At 38.1% G+C, this 24,456-nt stretch overlaps 1 protein-coding gene across 1 annotated transcript in view; it reads left to right on the forward strand.

The window, feature by feature from the left end:
* The window catches only part of LOC136864490 (E3 ubiquitin-protein ligase RNF10), a 362,846-nt gene that overhangs the window by 192,436 nt on the left and 145,954 nt on the right, over positions 1-24,456 (forward strand). The window contains exon 6 of the mRNA XM_068226296.1: positions 12,924-13,116. Within this exon, the coding sequence (XP_068082397.1) occupies positions 12,924-13,116 (193 nt within the window). The remainder of the gene's footprint in view (positions 1-12,923; positions 13,117-24,456) is intronic.

Here is a 24,456-nt window from a genome sequence, read left to right on the forward strand (position 1 = left end):
GGGGTAGGGAAAGTTGTTGTTGTGGGGGTAGGGGTGGGGCTGGGTGTGTTGTTTGGTATTTTTCTGTTGCGTGTTGCGTTCTGTTTATCGATTAACTTAAGGTAAGGGTTTTTTAGGGCAGGGATAACTTTTTTGAAGATGATGTTAGTTTTTTCTGTGATTTCATTTATGTTGTAATTTGGATTGGTGTACTGATCTAGAGTGATGTAAAATTCTTCTGTTATGTTGAGCAGGGGGCCTTTGGGGTTTATGTTTAGGATTTGCATATAGTTATCGATGTTTGTAAAACTGTGTTTATAGTCTACAACATGTTGTCCTATTGAGGAAACATGATTGCGTTTCACCGCGTTTGTGTGTTCGTTATATCGGGTTAGGAAGTTTCTACCGGTACGTCCGATATAGCTTGTCTCGTAGTTATTACATTTGATACAGTATACCCCTGAGTGGTTGTATTTGTTGTTGCTGTTGATTGTCTTGACGTGTATGATGTTGGTACTATTGTGTGTAGTTCTGAATGCTATTCTTAGGTTATGTTTTTTAAAATGTTAGTTAATCGATAAACAGTACGTGACACGCAACAGAAAAACACCAAACAACACACCCACCTCCACCCCTACCCCCACAACAACAACTTTCCCTACCCCTCCTTCCCTTCCCCTCACAGCAGCTAGTATGAGCCCAAGAAGAACACAAAGTAGTACATTACAAGCTCGCACATCAAACCCAACTCAGCTACACCAACAACAGTAAGTACATATTCCAATTCACACACATTACCCTTAGACATTCCTCCAACATGATATCACTTATAACTCAATCTTATCTTCCACAGATAAACATAACATCATTGCACAGCTACAAATGGGAAAGGAGCCACTATTTTGAACCCAATGTCATCCAAATTTACGGACGCCACAGGACAACATGAATTGGTTCCAATATAAAGGCAACACACACAGCAGAGCTTAACATATTTTAGTTGAATTTCATCCATACATTTGGCACTTTTTAAAAAATTGAAAGTGTTTTATCCTACATATACACATGAAGACAAAATCTTTGACCCATGCAATTTTACAAATTCCAAGAATAGCAGCTGAAGTGTACAACTGTAAATAAGACTAAAATACGGAAGTTAGTCGATGTATTGACCAACAAGCAAGAACGAATGTTCATATGCATGAAGTGCTTTTACATATTGTATGTACCTTGTACATATATATATAAGTTAGTTTAAGTAAAGACATATTATACACTAATTTTAAGACCTTCAACATAATATTTTAGACATACAGTTGCAATATTGTACAGAATGACATATACGTCAGTTCACGCTAAGACTTGCCCCATTTGCATGTGACTAAATGTACATCATCATCATATAGCATTCCTTTAACAACACAACCTTAATCAAAGCTTCATCTATATATATATAAAATAAGAGTTTTGTCTGTACATTGGTCAGAATTTGAAAATAATGGTATTTCTGTATCGATCATGTCTACAGTAACAAGAAAATGCAGTTTTTTACTTTTCCGTAATTTCTGTCTGTCTGTATGTATGTATGTATGTATGTATGTATGTACACGCATCACGAGAAAACGGCTGAAGGGAATTAAATAAAAATCGGTATGTAAAGTCGGTGGGTGAGCCGCTACAATCTAGGCTATAAATCATTTTATTCACGCTGAGTGAAATAGTAGTTTAAGGGAAGGCCTAAAATTATTTCTCAAATATTTATATTATTAGTGGTCATATCGATAAATACTACATAACTAAAGTTGTATAGAATTTAATTTCCGATCATTTACGTCTTATGCCTTTTTACCGTACCGGCTATGATGACACAGATATTCATGAATTTGGATTTTTGTTGCTAAGTCCATATCATTTTTTTTGCTAGGGGCTTTACGTCGCACCGACACAGATAGGTCTTATGGCGACGATGGGATAGGAAAGGCCTAGGAGTTGGAAGGAAGCGGCCGTGGCCTTAATTAAGGTACAGCCCCAGCATTTGCCTGGTGTGAAAATGGGAAACCACGGAAAACCATCTTCAGGGCTGCCGATAGTGGGATTCGAACCTACTATCTCCCGGATGCAAGCTCAGAGCCGCGCGCCTCTACGCGCATGGCCAACTCGCCCGGTAAGTCCATATCAACGCCGGCCGAGCCCCGAGAAAATGTGTAAACAGAATTCAATAAAAATCAGTGTATTGAGTCGGGGAATAAGAAACTACAGTTTAAGTTATAAACAATGTTATTCACCCTGAATGAAATGGTAGCTTAGGGGAGGGCAACTAAAATTTCATTTTTAAATACCTATGTTCTTGGTCCTATGGATAAGTACTACATAACAAAAGTTATAGAGAATACAATTTCCGATCATTTATGTTTTATTCAGTTTTACCGTACCGAGTATGGTAAGAGTGGTATTTCAGAACCAGAAGACAATAATGTGAAGGCCTACAATATCGAAAGCGCATAACATTGATCAACAATAACATTACACTGACCGTTGTTTGTTGTAATGTTCTTTGTCTCTTAAGCTGACATTCAACTCCGATAGATGGGATTACTGCTGCGTACCGAGTATAACAGCCTAACTGAATATTAGCGGGAAATAGCTGAGGAGTTAGATAACTTTCTTCTTTAACATGCCATTCTTCTGGTTCATACATTTTCTGATACTGCTGGTACGTAACACACTGGTTCATTATAGTATTCCGGCTATTCGATACCTGCTTTGACGCCCTGTTTTGAATGAGCAGTGTGCGCACTTAAGTCAGAGGCTCAGTTATTAGTAGTAGTAGTAGTAGTAGTAGTAGTAGTATGAACTGGTCTAGAATTAAAATTTAGGCCTATTCCAAATTATAGTATCACAATTCAATAAATAACTCAAAATTCAACCCTGAAAAGAGCCGTTTCTTAAGAAAAGCTTCTTCCTCTTCACTTTTATTAAATCTACATTCATTTTATTCCAAATTAGCAGCGAAGATGTGGTTTCTTCTCTGGCTTGGAGGAAAAATTACCTACACATCAGATAGTTCTTTCCCCTGCCAGTGTGGTGAATTGAGATTTTCCGACTCATCGGGTACTCCCAGGAAACAGATAAGTAAATGGGCATAGTTTTTGCTCTGGGACTATCCACTATTCGAACCCCCCCCCCCCCCCCGCCGAAAAAAAGACAAAGATTGTTCACGGATCACGAATGTCTGCGTCTTAATCATTCCAGCTCTGTAGCTTTGGGCTGTTCGTTCTGCAGCGTAGTACTATTTGTTAAACGTGAGAAAATGTGTGGGTTTTTATTTGACCGAGTAGTACTATTCGTTAAAAGTGAGAAAATGTGTGGGTTTTTATTTGATCGAGTATTTCGTATGAAAGCATTGCTTTTAATCGCGCCATTCCTACTGACGTCATTGTAATAACCCATGTTCATTTCAGTTGGGAAAACCACTAAGAGAGTCTTTCTGAGAATCTATAAAGGCAGGCGGAGATTGTCTGCCATTATAATGAAAACTCCCCAACCTGATTGTGACTGATGGTAGGCAAGCTGGCCTACCATTAAAATGAAAATTCCCTAACCCAGTCTTCATATGAGAAAAGACGTTGGTGACTTCCCCGTCGTGTTTCTAGGGCAACGTTAAGAGCTATGCAACTTAATACAATCTTGCTCACAACGTTTACACTACCTAACCTGGAATTCTGTATAGCCTACAGTTTAGAATTCCGTAGCGAAGCACGGGTACATGAGCTAGTTATATAAATATGTATGTATGGTTCAGCTGAAGATGACCTTGTATATGAGGTCGAAACCGGTCCTGTAGCTTAATAATGCAATAAATAAGTATTGATTGGTGGAAATCCTCTCCTATTTTTAATTGTGCAATTCGTCAATACGGAAATGAAGATTATAGATTACGACTGAGTGGCTCAGACGATTAAGGCGCTGGCCTTCTAACCCCAACTTGGCAGGTTTGATCCTGGCTCAGTCCGGTGGTATTTGAAGGTGTTCAAATACGACAGCCCCGTGTCGGTAGATTTACTGGCACGTTAAATAACTCCTGCGGGACTAAATTCAAGCACCTCGGTGTCTCCGAAGACCTTAAAAAGTAGTTAGTGGGGCGTAAAGCAAATATTATTATTAAAACTTGATACTGTCCCCTTTTCCCGGGGTCGCTCAATCGGCGGAGTGAGAGTCCCAAAAGGGTGGACCGTTCGCAGGGCCAACTTTACTATTTCGGGACCGACCTTCAGAAAATTTATTTTTGCAGGGCCATAAGTGACTGGATAGGTGACGTAACGTGGAATAAAAATCAGAACAAAATAACAACAATATTTATTAAAATATATAAAAAAAAAGAACTCAGTCTGGACAATCCAGAAAGAAAAAAAATATTTTCTTCAACATAACTCAAATCAATTGCTTCTCATTAACATAAATTAATTTAAGTCCTCGGCATGCTTAGAGGTTCCATTAGATTCAGTTACATCTTCAATGAAACTCCACCCGAAGTCATACTCTGTAACATTTGACCAATCACAAATTCAGTGATATCATTATGATCAAAAACAAAATGCTACATTAAACATGAAATTAGCGTATGCCCTTATTTCATTAATCCTTATAAATTATTATTCCTCATCATAAGAGTTTGGGTAGCTTCCCATTAATTCTTTCCAAATTATAGTGTCTTTTGTCAGAAAGTATTATTTTCTTTCTATAAGTTTCCTTTATCATGCTTTAAAAGACTCCGTACCATTTTATAACAAAACTATTTTTCCCATATTCCGAAAATCTACTTGTAAAACATTTGGAAATCTCAAAACATTATTGTTAAAAATACTTCGACAAATTTCCTTACAAATTCACTGGGAAATTATCTTTACAAATTTCATTTTTATCCACCTTTTGGAAATTCTTTGGCATATTTCCTCTCTGTCGCAGATTTCGCTCGACTGTATTCTTTTTACACACCACATGAAACGATTTCTCACTGACTAATACATTGTTGATAGATAGAGCATCACGTAGCACCACGCGTAATCAACAATAACATCATTGGATAATAAATCACACAAAATCACTAAAAGAATAAACATTCATGAAAATACAGGGATAAACTATCACGCAATAACATAATCTCCCCCAACTGACTATCAGCAGATTTTATCACACTGTCGAAAATATTATATTTTATTATTATTATTATCTTATTTATTTGTTTATTATTATTATTATTATTATTATTATTATTATTATTATTATGTCTGCCTTTAGAATTTGATTGAAGACCCTCACAGTATTAACCGATCATAGTAAGAATTCACCATGACTAGTGTTAAACGACAAAATAGGATGAGTAAAAGAATAATCTCAAAGAAATAATCATCACCACCATCGGTTAAAGAACTTCGAAGAACGCGCTCATAACCCTCTTGGAAAAGAAAATAATAATCCAGTCATACATTACATAATACCAGTTGTTGAGCGAAGAAAAAAAACTACTATTATTCCCTAAACACTATTTCATCACCATAAATCACTATAATCATCACGACTGACATGCACCCTAGTGGTCCCATATCGTCAATTATCATCATAAAAATCCATCATCACAGTAATCGCTCATTTTTAATCCTCAACAACCATTCAAAATTTCCGACTCTTCATTATTATTATTATTATTATTATTATTATTATTATTATTATTATTATTATTATTATTATAATTATTATTATTTCCCCGATCATGGCTCCTAGAAGTGTCTTCTCGATGAGCTGCCTACTGTTCACTGCAATCACCATCCCTTCTAAGCTCAATTTTTTTCCACAAACCAGTCGTTCATTAAAACTTCGATTTAATTATAGTTTTAATTTTATATATTTAAATTCATCCTCGTCGTCATGATTATTATGAAGTCGCATATTATTATTCTTATTATTAGGCTTCACTCCCCCATAATTCCTTTTGAAGACCTTAATTGTTCGTGATCTTGTGAAAGTCGCTGGCAACTGGGGTTATTCATTACTGAATCAAATAACAATATTTCAAGAGAATGTAAAAGAAGAGAAAATTGAAACTAATAAATCGATGAATCCATGACTACTCTACCATCACCACCAGTTAAATACAGATATTTCTAAAGAAACTACGTTTCATTAAATAAGAATACAATCTAACTAGCCATCTACTGAAAGAGAAGAAATGTGACAAAGGTACTTATTGTTCCGATGTAAATCTCTGGCGTCTGGACGTAGCTGTAGATGTCGGTTCCTCTCCTTCACTATGGTGGCTTATAGACGAACAAATTCATCGCACTGGCGTGCACACGTTGGCTTAACACATCATGACCCTGGCGAAGTACAATAGCATTGCATCACTCCAGAAAATTTCAGAAAATTCCAGGATTTCCTTTTGGTTCGCTTCATGATGACGGCTGGTCTTCGCGGGGATAGCTGAAACTGAAATTGTGTATTAAAAATAGGATCTACACTTACTGTATATCACTAAATTGTCTTACGGCACTTAACTGGTGCAATGATGTAGACTTAGGTTCAGTTCTACCAAAAGCTTCGAATTTCGAGCACATTTACCAGTCTACAGTACATCTTTGAGCTGATGGAACATTATATTACTGGTAAAACTGTGTTCATAGGCCAGGTTTATTCTCGAATGTTCTCTCTAGATGGTCATCTTCCCTTGTAGTTCTTACTGGAACATTCTACAAGTTTCTGCCACAACACTCGGCGTAATGAGCGCACTGATTGTCCGTGGTTTAGAAAGTTCCACCCGGGAAAATGTGCGGCTGTAATAATATCGCACTATACTGAGTTGAGTTTACGCAAGGTTGAATTAGCACTCATTAATAACAGTCGTCGTGCAATACAAGAAATAGACAGTTAATACCACTATTTGCTAACTCTTCTGGAGGATACTGTTCGCTGTCCTTCCTGTAACTATACGAACTTTCATCTTCTCTCTCGAGGCTAAAACTGTTTGACTTTCTTCTAAAGACTGTACCGTTCGACTTTCTTCCAGAGACTCGGCTTCGACTTCTTTCTAGAAAGATCCTCCGACCATCCAACACCTTCATTGATTTTCATTGGCTGTCGACAATCCTGCAACGTGACTCATCCTTCAAACTTGTGAGTTGATTTCTCCGGAATGTCGCTCCCCTCTTGGCTATCGGCGTGCTAGGTGACGTAACCTCGTGACGTGGCGACCTTCATCGGCCTGCAGACCCAGTTCTCACTCGCCTGCAGCGGAACGGCACGGTAATCAGCTGATGCTCGCTCGCTCGCAAATCAATATTTCATCACAAAAGTTTACCAATTTCCCAAAATTTAATAAAGCACCATTTGAACGGGTACAATACATAACGCCGCACTATGTCCATTATTTCCATTGAAACTTTTATCAGTTGCTGAACGAAGGAAACCCACTTTGCGGAATCAGTTTCGAACTCTGGTCTCGTTTATTGATGCCCAAGCAGATTTTTAAGAATTTTTAATAAATGCACGGCATCTGGAATTGTGTTTTTCTGTGAAGCTGTTTCCAGGAATGCCAATCTCTTCTGCACGAGAATCGTTCTATATTTCTGCTTCACACACCAGATGATGCCCTTGACGAGCAGTTGGAGATGGCTTGTACAGTTCGCGGGAAGAAACGCTACACATACATTTCTCAAATAAGATGTGTCAGCTGGGTCCGCGGCACCCCAGCCAATGAACAACATGATTTTCTTCTGCCACACTCCTATTCTGGCATCAAGTGATCGCAAGAAGTTCCCAAAAATTGATGTCGTCCAAGCATTGGTATTTGCTGTGTACTGGCATGAAAAGGTACGCACATTCTTAAAACTGCGCGGATTCTTCCACTTCCCCATTATGAGCGGCGCGAATAGCTCCATACCACTCTCTTTGCAGCATAATAGCACTGTCATTCTCTTTACTGAGAATTCTGCAACTAATTCAGAATTGGTGAAATTTCTCACCCTTGCATGCGTACGTTTTATAAGGAAGAAGCTGGAAAAGTAGCCCAGCCTCATCTGCATTAAAAACATCATCAGGGCTATAGTCCTGTAATATTTCCGGCAGTGTTCTATCTCTAAGTGTGAACAGTATTGATATTGACACTGGCAGCCTCCCCAGGGACGGATTTATATGAAAGTTTGTTCCTTTTTTTTAAAATCTGTAAATTCATCCACTAGACACCTCGAAGTTACAAAATCCCATTTTGGCAGCTAAATGTGATGGATGCCTTGGCCTGAATCAATGTTCCATCAGTAGAAATATTCGAAGCCCAAGCTTGTTTAAACCAGTTCACCAGAACATCTAAAGCTGGATACTGGCTTTTACGGACACTTTTCATTTGGCTGCTTCCTCCTGCCGGAAAAGTGTCCTCAATCTTCTTGTGGTTGCTTACTTTTGTGTTTAAAGTTGTTGTAGGAATGCCCAAAATACGGGCAATTTGCACACGTTTCATGTGTGGATTAGCATCCACTTTCTCGATAAACTTCAATTCTTCCCCACTGGTAAACTCCCGAGCTTTCTTCTTCCATAACTGAATGTCCTGCAAACCACTAATCCTGTGTGCAAGTACAATAGGCCCAATTCACTTATTAACGTCAAGTTAAGCACTACACGTCAGCTGTGTACATACGTGCAGTAGGCCTAATTTACGTACGTTACACACAATTCACTTACGAATGAAAATTGCACTGAAGTTAACCCCTTAGGCCGGCAATTTGTTCCAGAGCTGCTCACTTCTTAGGTGGTATTAAAATTGAAGATCAACAGAGGTTTAGACACCAAGTTAAAGAATTAATATACCGGGCGAGTTGGCCGTGCGCGTAGAGGCGTGCTGCTGTGAGCTTGCATCCGGGAGATAGTAGGTTCGAATCCCACTATCGGCAGCCCTGAAAATGGTTTTCCGTGGTTTCCCATTTTCACACCAGGCAAATGCTGGGGCTGTACCTTAATTAAGGCCACGGCCGCTTCCTTCCAACTCATTGGCCTTTCCCATCCCATCGTCGCCATAAGACCTATCTGTGTCGGTGCGACGTAAAGCCCCTAGCAAAAAAAAAAGAATTAATAATGTTAAATCAATGAAATATAACGTAATGAAAAGTTTGACTACTTGCTGAGAGTCCAACATTTCTGAGCAATATATGTGACGGCTGCTGTTCAGGGTTGTCCATAATCACGCTCTATTTACAAAAATATATAAGGGGATATAAATTTTTATTCCAGAGTGTAAGAGACTTGTCCACAGAAATATTTTTGGTGGGGATGTAGGCCGTCTGAAAATTTCCTTTTATGATTGTTTCAGGTTTAACAACTTCATAATATATCCACATTGAACCGAGAATAAAATAGGAACAAAATAATGAGTCCACCTATTCAATACAAAACAACATTTAATTATTAACTGGGACTGATTTCAATGCTTATTCCGCACCATCTTCGGATAAAAAACTTTAAAAAACAGACAGACATATTTAAAATAACATACAAAACAATGCACAGCATACATGAAAATATAAAAATCTTGTGAATGATTGAGTTAAGATTTAAATGATTAAGTGTGATCCGAATTCACTTCTTACAAAACGTAGTTCAAAATTAACAAAAATAACACCATCGATAAAGTATCGATTAGGTGGCTTTTTAGATTATTTTGTTGATTAAACTCATCGATACGGCCATGAAGTGGACAGCTTGCGATACCATTCTTTATATCACTACTTAGTCCTGATAGTAACTTGATGCTCAGAGTTCACATTCGCGCCGCCGAAGTTCAATGTACAAAAAGAAGATTGTGTCCAAGTTTGAAGAACAAGCACGTTTTCTATAGTCGAAACATATGGAAACAAAGTGTGAAACCAAAATGGCCGCATTGAAATGTTAGATGCCTTGAAATTTAAAATAAGTAAGGCCTAATATAATACTGAGTGAAAATAATCTTAAAGAAATTTCACCAACTCTTGAATAGCCAAGTAAAAGTTATAAAAATTGTAAGGAACTTAAGTCCAATTTGAAAGTTATTTTCAAAATACTGAGTATATTCCAGTTTAAAAATATATATTATGTTCCTTCTTAAAAACACAACATAACACATTTAACCTTCAGCGGACAACTGTCGGGCATTTCCCTGACATCCCAGTTTCCTGTTATGGATGTATTTCGGGATATACCTGCCACCTGTTTCCGCGGTAAATATACATGCGTGTGAAGCAATTATGTTTGCTGCTGCTATCTATAGTAATTGTATAGAACCTTTAGGAATGTCACAGCCTTCTAGATGCGTTAAAACTTTGTTTTACGAGTTTTACAGGTAAATAAAGAACGAGCTGTTGTTTACATTAATCAGCTGTGAAAATGGCGGCGTGCAGACAGGGTAATGCTACTTCGTCTGATGTAGCTCGTTTTTTTAGATGAAATCGACAGCAGTGGTGACGAATTACCAGTTATGGATAGTGAGTTTAATGTGTCTGAGAGTGATGATGACAATTCTAGCAAAATAATAGTAATTGAAAGCGAGAATTAAAGCAATATAAATAGTAGTAAACAAGACAATGGTTGGGGAATTTATCGCCCAGTTGATCCGAACTTTGTAAAGAAACCACACACTTTGATTAGTGGTTTCTCACCTCTCACAGGTAAGAAACCATCTACTCATGTTGAATATTTTACACTGTATTTTACGGAAGAATTGGTACAACAAATTGTTGAGACTAACTGCTATGCAAGAGAAAAAATACAAATGAATGCTTCGAGAAGTACCACACAGAGAAGAAATATAAATAGGAAGGGGGCAAACTGTCTTTCAACTACATGTTTTTTGCTTATAGTGTGTATCTAGAGTGATTAATTAATTCATAATGTTGTGAGTCACACTTTGTACCTTCATTATACCTTCATTGTAACTATATAGCTTTTTCGAAGGAAAAAATAAGACTAGTAGAGGAATACCCAAGGAAAAAATTTGTCCGCAAAGGGTTAAGCCTAAAAGGAACTTAGAGATTCCAAGTTCTACTTTACGTAAACTGTGAGATGACTTATGTCAATTTTTGAAGGTAAGAAAAATGTCTTCTCTAATTGAAAACACCCGTTTGATGAAACTTCGGCTGAAGTTAGCCTGGATGAAACTTTCTTCTATGAGTTTTAATTCTACTGTAGCTTGTAAGAGTTTTGTTAGTGCTGTAAATGGCGCTGGCCTTCTCACCACGTGTTTGCTATGAGACATACAATTTATGGCAATACACCATACAGTTTTCGATTTCACTCACTACACTTGAGCTTACACTTGTAATATGCTCTACACTGCACTTTCACGTGTCATATTTTCCTACAACGCACTGAAATATTGTAGTTTTCGCGGAGCTACACATACATGCTGCCAACCACAGGGCACTGTCGGCTTTTACAGTACCTGTGATTATTACCACTATATGAATGACACCCTGGGTGAGCGATACCATGGTTCTGGCTTGCCTATGATTAGTACCCACTATATGAGGAACACCACAGGATAGTACGAGTCCCTGTGGTTAGTACCCTTACGTGATGAACCCCATAGGTTTGCGTTGCCTGTAAATGGCGCTGCAAAGTGCAAAACACCATAGGTCTGTGTTACATGTGCGAATTTCATTACCTGTGTGTAGTACCATAATGTGTGAAATACCGTGAGTCTATGCTACTTTTGATTAGTACCGCACCATGACAAATACCATGGTTCTATTTTCCTAGCGATAAGTACCATTATGAGGGGCTGAGGACTTGAATTTTGGACCCCTTTATACTGCAAGCCTCGTCAATTCAGTATTGTGCTTCTGAAGCAGTCCCTTGGTCAGTAATACTATTATTTTATGTCAGTTTCTGTGGATGTGAGACACTGTGGGGTGGATCCACTGATCGTTCTAAATTCATATCCATCCATTCATTCTTCATCGTCGCATTCTGAATTCTGGTCAGTGGAGGATTTTGGACTTTTAATTTATCATTGCATTTCGTCTCATTTCATACCATTAGGGGCCGATGACCTAGATGTTAGGCCCTTTTAAACAACAAGCACATCATCATCATCATCTGATACAAAAGAGCCCATCTTAATGGCAAAATCCCTTCTTTTGTTTTAATCTTCTCTTATTTGGTTACTGGTATATGTATAAAATTTTTGTAAGTCTTTTGTCACATAAATTACCACTAGCCTACTGGACTTTTAAAGATTATGTTTTACTTCAGAATTTCTAAGAGTATTGCTGTAGTTCTGTTTAAGGGAGTTTCAACGACATATTGGTAATGTACTAAGAATTAGGGCTAAACAGAATGATAGAGGTTTGTTGGAAATTTGATCAATTCACGTTATTTACCAAACACACTGACTATATTTCCTAATTGGATGCTACATGGTAATTTTCGAAGGTAGGTTAAGATATAATATACAACTTATCACACCATGCGTATACCTACTAAGATCAATTTCAGCTGAGGCAGATGGCATTCAAAGGTGTTTAAATGCAACAAGTCCATGTCTTTTGTTCCTAAGAACTGCTGTGGGACAGCATTTTGACACTTTGACTGTTCCGAGTATTAACTGTTCTAACAGTTGTTAAACAACTCTGTTATTATTAATTTCAGACTTTTACTGATCAGATCAAATGTCTTAAAATATTCATGTTGACAGGTTCCATAATGTAGCAAATGTTTGTGTAGAAAATTCTTTATTACAAAAAATATTGTTTATAGCTTTTGTGCAGCATAGTTTTTGTTAGATCTTTGACTTGTCTGATACTGGGTTTGCGTTTCCCTGGATGTTGCATTTATCTTGAAGCAAGAGTAATCTTGTGGAATTATCGTATTAATGTAGATTATTTGGTACAACTTTCTCTGAAATATGATTTTTTCTTTTAACATTTCAGTGTAGTGGTTATGAAGCATACCCAGTACTCTGTGGGAGATGAAATTTGTCTACGGCTAATGAAGCGTGAAAGAGGTTTCTTATTGCCCATACCCGTGGGGGATGATCGTCATTTGCATAACAAACTTCTGTCTGTGTCTGAGAAAGAACTGGACACCACATACTCAAAGCTTCTATTGGCAAATCCTAAAGAGGTAAGGTGTATTCTTAATTGCCTACTTTAAAAGAAGCCTACAATATGTGACTTTTGAGTGAAATATAATTTTCAAATGTCCGTATAAAGGAAATATGGATAGATATTCGTGAGTTAAGTTTGATGTACAGAAGTGGAGTTACGCGAGTTGTGGAAAGGAATGCATATCTCTTAACACAAAGAGGTGCATAGTATGGTAGAGGTCCTATGTTTGAAAAGGATATCTAAAGGCTTGTTTTTAGGGGATAGTTGACTTGTCTATGTACACGTCACAAGTCAAGGTTACCAGGCAAGTCTGTATTTACATGGGGTAGTAGAAACCAGACATAGCTGCTGGGTGGTTCAACCCACACTTCGTTCTGTATTGTCTACACCTACCCAAATCAAGGAAGATACAAGTATATTGCTGTGGTTTTGATGCAAATACACAATATTGGTGAAGTTTATTGATTTTGCAGCAGTAGTCTTAAGCGAAGGACTTTGAAAAGTAGTGAAGAAAAAGTGTCGAAAACGATGGCCATGTAGACATTGGATTGCTTGCAGAGAATCTTGCACAGGATCAAACTATGTGCTTCGTGAATTATCAAATGAAAACCCGCTCAAATACAAAAGGCATCTTAGACTGGGTGTAGATAAATTTTGAGGAGTTGCTTCGCATGGGTGAACCTTTTATTACTAAACAGGATATAATTATGAAATGTGCAATTCCAGCAAGAACCATCCTTGGGGTTAATCTTCAGTATCTTGCCAGTGTAGATAGCATCTCCTCTCTTGCATTATTGTTTAGAATACCACCATGCACAATATCAAGATCTTTACCAGAAACTGTGCAGTCAGTAATCATTCCTCAGTAAAACGTCTGCTCTCTTAAACCAATCAGTTTGGATGATATATATCTACATCAGATCCACTTCTTTTAGATTTTTCTATCTTAGTAATTCTTGGCAATAAACATTCCTTATTACTTTGTTTTTTTTTTTACATAATTTCTCTATATTATCATTGCAAATGTTCTCTTTCACCAATGCATTCATTAATTTAATCATGGCAGAATCATGTTTATGTTTATTGCAGAGTATTGTATGTTCCAAAGGCACTCGCACTGCTCATAGCTATCAAGAAATTTTACCATTTCAATTTCACTTCCACGACATCTTGGTTTTGCCTTCGCTAGCCAGTAACTGAGTAGTTCTGTGTTTTTACGTGGAAAGTAAGCTTGTCACATGATCGGTAAGTGGACTTAAAAGTAGTCGGAAGTTCAACTCTGCTTGCAGCTATCCCGGCAGGCTGGAGTGTAACTAGAGAGTAGGTTTTTCACAAGCCACTAGGACTCGCAGCTTGTAAACTAGTCCTGTGAAAACGCCCCTTAGCAGACAGTGGGGTCAACTCAAAAGTGGGTCAACATTGTCAAATGAAACAGTCATTGTACAGCAGTCACTTGTAGTTTTATTGTTACTATTGGCTTGTATCTCAAGTTTGATAATTATTTCTGTTGCCTTGCTTAACAAGTTTTCTTGTTAGATGTGACCATAAACTGTCTGAAACTGGGTTTGTGATAAGAAAATTATGAATCCAGGACTGTGTCGGTGAGAAAGTAATATTGACAATGTTTGAACTAATGCATAGATAATGTAATATAAGTTTGGAGCACTCCTCTCTATTGTTTTTCTTTGACTTTTTCCCTTTACTAACACTATGAACTATAATAGTTGCTTTGTAAAGTTTAGATTCAGTGGGTTAGATTGAAATTGCACCAGTCTGAATCTACTATTAAAGCAGAGAAATTAAGTTACAGAAGTATCAGATATCAAGAAATAATCCTAAAACAGGAAATATTGAATGTACCTGTCAGGAAATGAACTCTTAAACAATAATTGTACATGAATGATATAATAGGGGAATGAACAATACCTCTTTTGGCCTCATGCTAGATTAAAAGTACAATCTCTTCTGATTGGCAACAGTTGGACTGGTATAGTGCCGGATATGCAGATTGTGCCATCTAACTGGAAAGAAAAAACACTTCTGGACCTGTTCATAACCAGTTAATATATATTGTTAATAAAAAATGGAAAATGGCCGTTTGCAAGTGATGAATTTTGATTCACCTGAGAACTGGTTAATGCAAGATCAAAACTCATATATTAGTTTATTATTGATAGAGGTGTGAAACTTGCATTAATATTTTCTGTTTATAGTAAAAGTAATCTTAAAAATTGCATTTTATAGCATTAATTACTTGAAGAAATAGCATTTAACTAGCTGTAACCTGTTTTGCTGTCTTATTGGATCAGTTTGAGAGGGGTAAATGAAACTCAAATATTATTCCTATGTAAGTGCACATACATAACCTAATAAATTATAGTGTTCAGTTCAGTGACTAGACCTGTAAAAGTTCCAATATAATGTTTCCAAAAAGAAAACAAACTAACAAAATTATAACATAAGAATAATGTAATTTATAGCCACAAATCCTTGGAGTTTTGTGTATACATTGCATAAGTTTCAATAGTTCCTTTCTTCATTGCTTCTCAGTGAAACCAAATGGAATTCAGTTTTAAAATTAACAACAACCTGCAATTATTGTAATTTTAAAAAATTGAAATATTACTTACTACAGACAACACACATCTTCACCCTTCCCAAGGATGACCACGATGTGCTCTGTAGCAGACTTAATCAAGGATCACTATTGAATAAGCGTGGTTTATGGTATATCCACTGACTTTGGGATCAAGTTTCAATTGTGTTGTATGTGAAAAATGAAACAAATCTGGAGCTCCTTCCAGTTTAAATTGAGGAATTCAAATGGAGCATTTTTGGGTCACTGCCGCAAGTTTTGACATAGAATAAATACCTGCGATAGGTAATATTAAAGTATATTATCTAGTCAGCGTGGGTTTAAACATTTTTCACCACTGAGGCAGTAGATGTGCTAGGCTGTACCTTCTGAAGCACAGAACTCTCCTTTTGACGCTCGGCATTGGTTACTTACTCTGCTTAGCGCGTGGAGGCACCACGGTCGGCCTTTAATTTCTGCCGATGTAGCGTCTTTCAGTGTGAGAGATAAGTGTGCAGACCAGTGGCCACCTCGACGCTACGTGGATGCCACACTTGCAGAAATTGACTTCTGCGGGCGGTGATGTAAGTACCATCTAATTCTTTTTTCTTGATATTCTATTGTTATTTTGCATTTCTTATCGTTGGGTACCTGGGATGGTTGTGTGGGGATGGGAGCAGGCTATAAAAATACATAGTCTTCTCCTGGATATCGGTGTTTATTCCTTTATTCATCACACTTCAATTGTTTTCTTTTGTTTCATATTCCGGAGGGAGGGGTAGGCTATTGATTGAAAATTATCACCCAAATAACATCGACCATTCCCAGTTTTATTGGATTTTCGCTTCTGTTTTAGGGACTGCAGATTTCATACCGATGAGGATATTCTTCAGTGTTTACGATAACCGTTTTAGAATGAAGCTGAGGTGGAAGGATACATCGAGAATGAAGTGATGTTCATTAAGAATCCGAGGATATAGAACAAAAGGATACTTGCACAGATTCTGACCATTCGTTACAAGAAGGGGAAGATATTGACAGATTGGATGAAGAAATGCCGTTTGAGAAATACGATCTTGCTGGATTACGTTTTTATATTAGTAGAGACCAGGAAACATTATGGGTAAATGATTCGAAATGTACAGCCAGTACTTCACAAAATAGAAACAAGAGCTAAAAGTATTATTATAATTTTAGGTGGGCCGAAGGGAGCTGCACGAGATGCCAAAAAACTTTTAGATGTATTTCTACAAATCATAAATCTCCAAAAGGTCGATGAACTAGTGAAATACAATAGAACCTCGTTGCATCGCTCCCGGAATTGTCGTTTTCCCATCTTCATCGTTCAAGTTATTCGGTCCCAGAAATGTTCCATATAAATCAATATTAAATTTCCTTGCGTCTATTGTTCCTCAAACTATCATTTTATTGCTTTGATCGTCAAGAAAATAGTCCTCTGCCACAATTTTTCCGCATTGATCGATTGTATTCAAGAAAAATATATGCAGAAGTTTTTAATTTAAAGTATTTCAGTACTTGGGCATAGAATAGCAGCAGCCTGTTACATGAGAATGTACGAGCCCTTCTGTGTTGCTATAGTCTTGAGCAAGGATCTTGTAGGCTGGAGTGCAGTGCACAGGTTATTCAGGTGCAACCACACTACGAACCTCCTGGTGCCAACGCTTCTCCTTGACCCACTGACCGATCCCTAGAATTATCAGTCAATCAATCATTCTTATTTTACAAGTATTAAAACAGAGGCACTGTAAACCTCAAATTTGCCAAAATTTACTGTGTTTATATAGGCTGGCTAGAGCTGCCATCTTTATTGAAAATGAGAAAATCGTGCCGTTTTAAATCATCACGGCGTGCACCAGGTACTTTTAAATTAGTTATAGGGTGATTTAATTGCGTCGTACCTTGAGGAATGTGTGGGATGCTAGAGGCCTCTTGACCGCTTTGTTGCCCCGTGACCAATTGTCTTGTTACAAGCTTGACCTAGCCAAGCCGGACCAATAATCTTTTCACTACCCAGGCCATGTCGCCAGTTCCTAAGTTGCAGCCTCGCACAGCCCACTGTGACATTGTCTGGAACGAGCCGCATTGAAATCTAACCTCTGTGACATCGTCCGAGCTATGCAGTGTTGGATCTCTAACGTATCGTACGCGTAGAGTCTATGGAATTTTAAAATGCAGGTTATCGCCGTAATATTAACATTTATCATTACTGTAATTTGTAATAAGAGAACTGACCTTAAAGGTTTTTGGTTATTATGAGATGTAAAGAAAAGTGGAACAAAAAAAGCACAAAAGTCACACTTTTTACTTTCATTGCGTATATCATTGTTAAAATATTTTATGCTGGGTCAGGGATTTTAGGTCAGGGATTTTAACTAGGTTAATCAGATGGTTCAGGGTCTGTGTGTGTGCCAACTTCAGTATTAGAATTAATCATAGGTAAGGCCATCACGCGATGGTTCGCAAGGCCTGCACAACAGCTCTCTGGAGGCCAAACACCGTTATTGTTATGGTTATGAGATTTACATGACTAAAAATGTCCAAATACAGTACCCATATTTTATTATTTTGCTTTCCCCCTGTTTTTTATGTTATCCGCATTTATAGTTTTCCTGCATCCATCGCTATTTTCCCCCTTGGAAAACGATGCACTGAGGTTTTACTGTGCACAAATATTTCAATAACAAAGATTCACCTAAGCAGATGCCAGCAGTGGAGAAAAACAGAGAAAAGTTGATAGGCGTGGGTTGGACTTCAAGTTGACAAGTAGCGAAGAAATCGTGACACTTACACGGGCTCTCTTGACGATTGCCTGTAAGAAATTGAATCGAGCTAATGTGAGGGAACTGTAGAAAATTGATGGGGCACAATTGATAATGCTCAGAGCAAATTTTAATTTTGATAGAGTTGTACATCTTTATGATGCCGTTGTTTTGTTGATATAACAACCAGAACTGCAAGAAAAAAAAATGATGAATTGGCCCCTGTTTGTGACTTTCCCTCTGAATTGACAAAATGCCTATAGCTTAGGACAACAGACGAGATGTTTGTTGCCTTTAAAGGTAGATGCGATATAATCAATTTATTACATGTAATAAATATAATTTTTGGTCCGTATTGATGATATTTGATTAGAATAATAACAGTAAGTTATTTATTAAATTGATCACCTAATCAATACAATAAGTCATTGTCTTGGATGATTTACATTGATCTATTAACTAAAAATGGTACATGTTTCACCTAGTATGAAGGCATCATCAGCCATTGTCTTAACCTCGGAATAAAATAATAAAAATAATAAAATAAAAATTTTTAAAACAAACTTTCTTATTTTTAATGTTAATTAGTTTAAGTCTCTTCAAGATTTTTTAAATTAATTTCATCTTATTTTATGTTAATCAAGTGCTTATTTTTATTCCGAGGTTAAGACGATGGCTGATGATGCCTTCATACTAGGCGAAACATGTACCATTTTTAGTTAATAGATCATTGTAAATCATCCAAGACAATGGCTTATTGTATTGATTAGGTGGTCAGTTTAATAAATAACTTACTGTTATTATTCTAATCTAATAGTCAATTTATACCATGAAAACCAGCAAAATATGGCGTCAAAATGTATTCAGTTGTGGACCTCAAGTCCACATACAATTGACGTATACCGGGTGGTCTACCAGCCCCTTGCGATCCAGTGTTATGCATCCCTTCACATTTACTACTCCCTAAACCGGGGTAATATAATGAGATGTGTGTTCACGGGCTAGAAGACAGCAGGAATTTTGAGCGCCACTATTAATTTATTATGGGTACTTCAAATAAACCCGTAAAACGAGTACAGATACGCAGAACACGTACTTTGAAACACGAGGTATATGTACAGACCGGGAGCACGGTATTGTATAGACTGAGAAGTGGGCACCATAGGTCAAGTGTCACAATAGCTCACATGACAAGCAGGCGGGAAGATATATGATAGTGGACAGTGCTCGAGGTACGAGGTTCGAATCCCACACAAGAATTTTTTTAACAGCCAGTTGCCTGGGTTGTGGTAAGGTTGCATACTTGATAGCTTCGAAGGACTGATTTATTTAATTGACCCTGTGAAAGACCGTATATATCGTTGCATTTCGTATGGTGCTGGGTTGGACGAGAATGAGGAGATCCACAGGTAGGGCAAAGTATGCCCCATTGGACGATGACAACATGCGATAGCAGGTAAGTATGTAGCTGCACAAACTGTCTTCAAAATAATTCACAGCACAAAGTTTATTCACTGCCTCGAGATGTATTCCAGTGATGAGTATGTGGATATGTTACTTACCTATGGAGAAGCTAGACAGAATACATACCAGGCACAACACCTGTACCAAGAACTCAGATAGACGACAACCAAAGGACATGACATTTTGGAGTGTGGAAAGCATACCTGCCAACTTTCCCGATTTAGGTGGGAGACTTCCGATTTTCGACAGTTTTTCCCGCCTCCCTATTATTCTGTTATTTCTCCCGATGTCGGCTAATTTTTTTGGTGAACTTTAAAAATTTGTTTTCAGAACCCGCCATTTCAGCTTCATACACAAGCAGCTGGAAGTCCTTCGCTCACTGCTGTTTTCAAATGAAATATCGACGTTTATTAATAAGAGAAATGCGCGAGAATGTGCGATGTTTATTGAAACCTGTATATCGCAACGCATATATTTATTGTCAATCTCTCGTTCTCGCATACTGTGTTCGTGTTCGTTCACGTAAGTCTACAGTTGACAGAGGAAATAATTTAAATATATCCTCCCGATTCAATACATAACATAACTCCATCCTTAGATGGAGTAATAAAATTCAAATGTTTTGACTCGTTTGAGCCATCTTCAGTGAAATAGGGGGGGGGGGGGGGAGGTTGAAGTATTTTACATAATACAAGCTAAAAATATGCTAAAAACATAATAAAGGAACAAATGAAAAACAAATGAGACATGACGGAAATAAAAACAATACAATATATAATATTTACATCATTAGATGGACCAATAAATAGCTCGAGACAAATTCAGTGAAAAAGTGTTTAATATAAAACATAATTGAATCTAAATGTGTGTTAAACCTAAGAAGAGAAGTGAAAACAAATAACAGGTGGAAATGAACAATAAGTGCTTATAGTTAGGTTGCGGAGCTCTTAGTCTAAAAATTTTCCAGTTTTTGATACAATTGAATTAAAACACAGAACGAAATCACTGTGTTGAAAATTCAGGCTGACAGTTTGTCTTTGTAGGAAGTTTCTTCATACCCATTTTACACTTTTTACTTATCAGCCCAAGTTTCTCACACAACCTCATTTTTTCCATTACAGATTGGAACTTCATTGACGGTTTCCACTATGGCTACTTACAGTTTACCATGCACCTGTTGTCTTCTCTAAGACAGCTTTTCAATTTTGTCGCTGCCCTCCCGACCATTTAAAATAAGGCAAACACACTTACCAATGTTGGAAACAATCATCGAGAACGGGCCGACTAAATTGAGACGAAATTGAGAATGCTGCTATTCAAAAATTTTAAGTTCATCAGCGTTTTTCCATCACTTGTCACATACATTTCACTTCACATGTTGTCTCCTCTCAAACTTGGTTTCTCAAGCTTTTTCGCTCCCCTCCTGACCATTCGTGGTAATGGTGTTTCTACAAATACAAACTATCAGTCTGAATTTTCAAGACTGATTTCGTCCTGATTTTTAATTGTATCAAATTGAAAAATTTTTAGACTAAGAGGTCCGCAACCTTACTATAAGCACTTATTGTTCGTTTCTGTCTGTACCATTTTTCATTTCTTTTCTTCTTAGTTTAACACACTTTTTAGATTCAATTATATTTCATATTAAGCTTTCTTTTTCACTGAATTTGCTCCATCTAATGATGTAAATGTTGTATATTGTATCGTGTTTATTTCTGTCATGTTTCTTTTGTTTTTCATTTGTTCCTTCATTATGTTTTTAGCACATTTTTAGCTTGTATTATGTAAATTACTTTAAACCCCCCCCTATTTCACTGAAGATGGTTCAAACTATTCAAAACATGTTTGAATTTTATTACTCCATCCAATGATTGAGTTATGTATTGAATCAGGAGGATACATTTAATTTTTTCCTTTGTAAAGTGAAAACAGTCAACACGGAAGATTCTAATATCTTGTAACACATCAGTTTAGTCGATTCTAGAGACTAGTCGCTAGGTTTGGAGTTTTTTTTTTTTTTTAATAATTTAGTGACAGAATTTCAAGGATAGCGACTAGTGACTTTTCTAGAGATTTTAGGAGCCATTCAGAGACAATTCTGGCAAATATTAATTTATTACTTGCTAAAAATAACACAGCGCTTCGCGTAATCGTGCAAGCGCGTGATGCAATCTATTCTATGCATTTGCTAAGTAATAGCATCTTAGTGCATGACTGATTCACACGTGTGAAGCATGAGTACATACTATTTTTGGAAGACTTATCAGAAACCAATCATCTCACTCACATACTTCCTGTCAGGGAATAGAGACGTATAATTTTTAACCTTGTGACGTCGTATACCAACAGTCGTGTTTTGAGACAATAAGTGTTATAAAAATAGTACTCCTATATTGCACAAGACATGTAGAATGAGCAGTTTTGACCAGTTCTATCTCCTGATTCCTCCCAGTTTTTTCCTGATTTTTCATATCCAAATCTCCTGATTTTTGGTTTTGTGAAGTTGGCAAGTTTGTGAAAGACGCCTGCAGGATACTGCATCCCAGGGTAGGAACTACCCCCTGTTCGAGATTATCCCGTGACGACTGCTGACAATGAAGAAGTCGTGTTTGGCGCTATCCGGCGTAACCCTCATACTAGCACACAGGCCATTGCACAGGAGACGAACATCAGCCAAGTGTCTGTTATGCAAATATTGCATACCCTCCGGTTTCACCCGTGCCATCTACACTTACACCAGGAGCTCCATGGTCATGATTTCGATGCCCGGGTGGACACTGATCCTGCTTTTCTAGCAACTGTCTCACTTACGGACGAAGCACGATTCCACAACAATGGAACCGTTAATCGCCATAATATGCATTACTGGAGTGTGGATAATCCCCATTGGGTGCAACGGACAGCTTTTCTGGTACAGTGGGGTGTGGAATCATGGGTGATCACCTCACCGGTCCCCTTTTCTTTGATGGCCATCTGACCAGCCAACACTATCTGTGGGGCCGATGACCTTCGATGTTAGGCCCCTTAAAACAGGCATCATCATCACACTATCTGCGGTTTCTCCAAGATGAACTACCACCGTTTCTGGAACATGTGCCACTGCTTGACCGCTGCAGGATGTGTTTTCAACATGGCGGAGCTGCATGGCGGCAGTCGCCCAGAACCATCTCTGTGACACATCCTGATAAATGGATAGGAAGCGGAAAACCTGTCCTCTGGCCCGCCAGATCGCCTCATCTTATGCCCCTGGGTTTTTTTCTGTGGGGCCATGTAAAACGACTGGTTTATGCACGGGAGTCAGCCAGTCCTTGTCACCTGGACAGCTCATCACTGTGGCATGCCGATCCGTTTCACCAGAGATGTTGCAACAGGCCAGACGGTGCTTACAACATCGCGTGCAGCTCTATATTGACCACGGAAGTCGTCAGTTCGAGCAGGTGCTGCATTAAACGATGTGGATAACTGAAATCCCGTCACATGTTTCCTAGCCTCCATCAACCCAGCTCCATACCAACTGCCCTTTTCTGGGTCAAATAAACAAATCAGCCTCTGAAAAATACCGGTATTAAGTATACAATCTTGCCACATCCCAGGCAACTGGCTTACAGAAAATACTTGCGTGGGACTTGATTGAACCTTCTAACCCTCGAGCACTGTCAACTAACACATCCTACCATGCGCTAGCCATGTGAGCTACTGCGACACTTGACCTACGGCGCCCACTTCCCATGCTATACTGGCCACAGACCATCATCTCCACATTCTCGTCCAACCCAGCACCGTACCTAATACGATACATACGGTCTTTTACAGGGTCAAATAAACAAATCAGTCCTTGGAAGCTATCAAGTGTGCAACCTTGCCACATCCCAGGCAACTGGCTGTTAAAAAAATTCTTGTGTGGGATTCGAACCTCGTACCTCAAGCACTGTCCACTACCACATATCTCCCCGCCCACTTGCCATGTGTGCTCCTGCAACACTTGACCTATGGCGCCCACTTCCCCAGCCTATACAGTAACGTGCTCCCGGTCTGTGCGTCCACCTCCTGTTTTAAAGTACGTTTTTTGCATATATGTACTCTTTTTTATGGGTTTATTCGAGGAACCCATAGTGAATTAATAGTGGCGCTCACAAGTCCTGCTTTTTTCTAGCCTGTAGACACACATCTCATATTACCCAGGTTTAGGGAGAGGGAACGATGTCTTAGAATTGTAGTAAATGTGAAGGGATGCATAAAACAGGTTGGCAAGGGGCTGGTAGACCACCCGGTATTCTGGGAAGCAGCCTGAGGGCCCCTACTTTGGTCATTCGAACAAGCCTCTGGACATGTCAAACAATTGGTTGAACTAATAAAAATGGCCAGCCATAACTTGACTACGGGCAAGTACTACTCGAGCATTCCCTTAGCAGAATATTTACCCAAAAGTGGAAGGACATTCCTAGGAACACTTACAAGAAGAGTAGATACCTCCAAAATTGTGAATGATCCTTCTCATAAGGTAGAAATGAAGAAATAATTATTTCTTCTCTGCCAG

This window comes from Anabrus simplex, chromosome 2 (assembly GCF_040414725.1).
Source record: "Anabrus simplex isolate iqAnaSimp1 chromosome 2, ASM4041472v1, whole genome shotgun sequence".
Taxonomy (NCBI): Eukaryota; Metazoa; Arthropoda; class Insecta; order Orthoptera; family Tettigoniidae; genus Anabrus; species Anabrus simplex.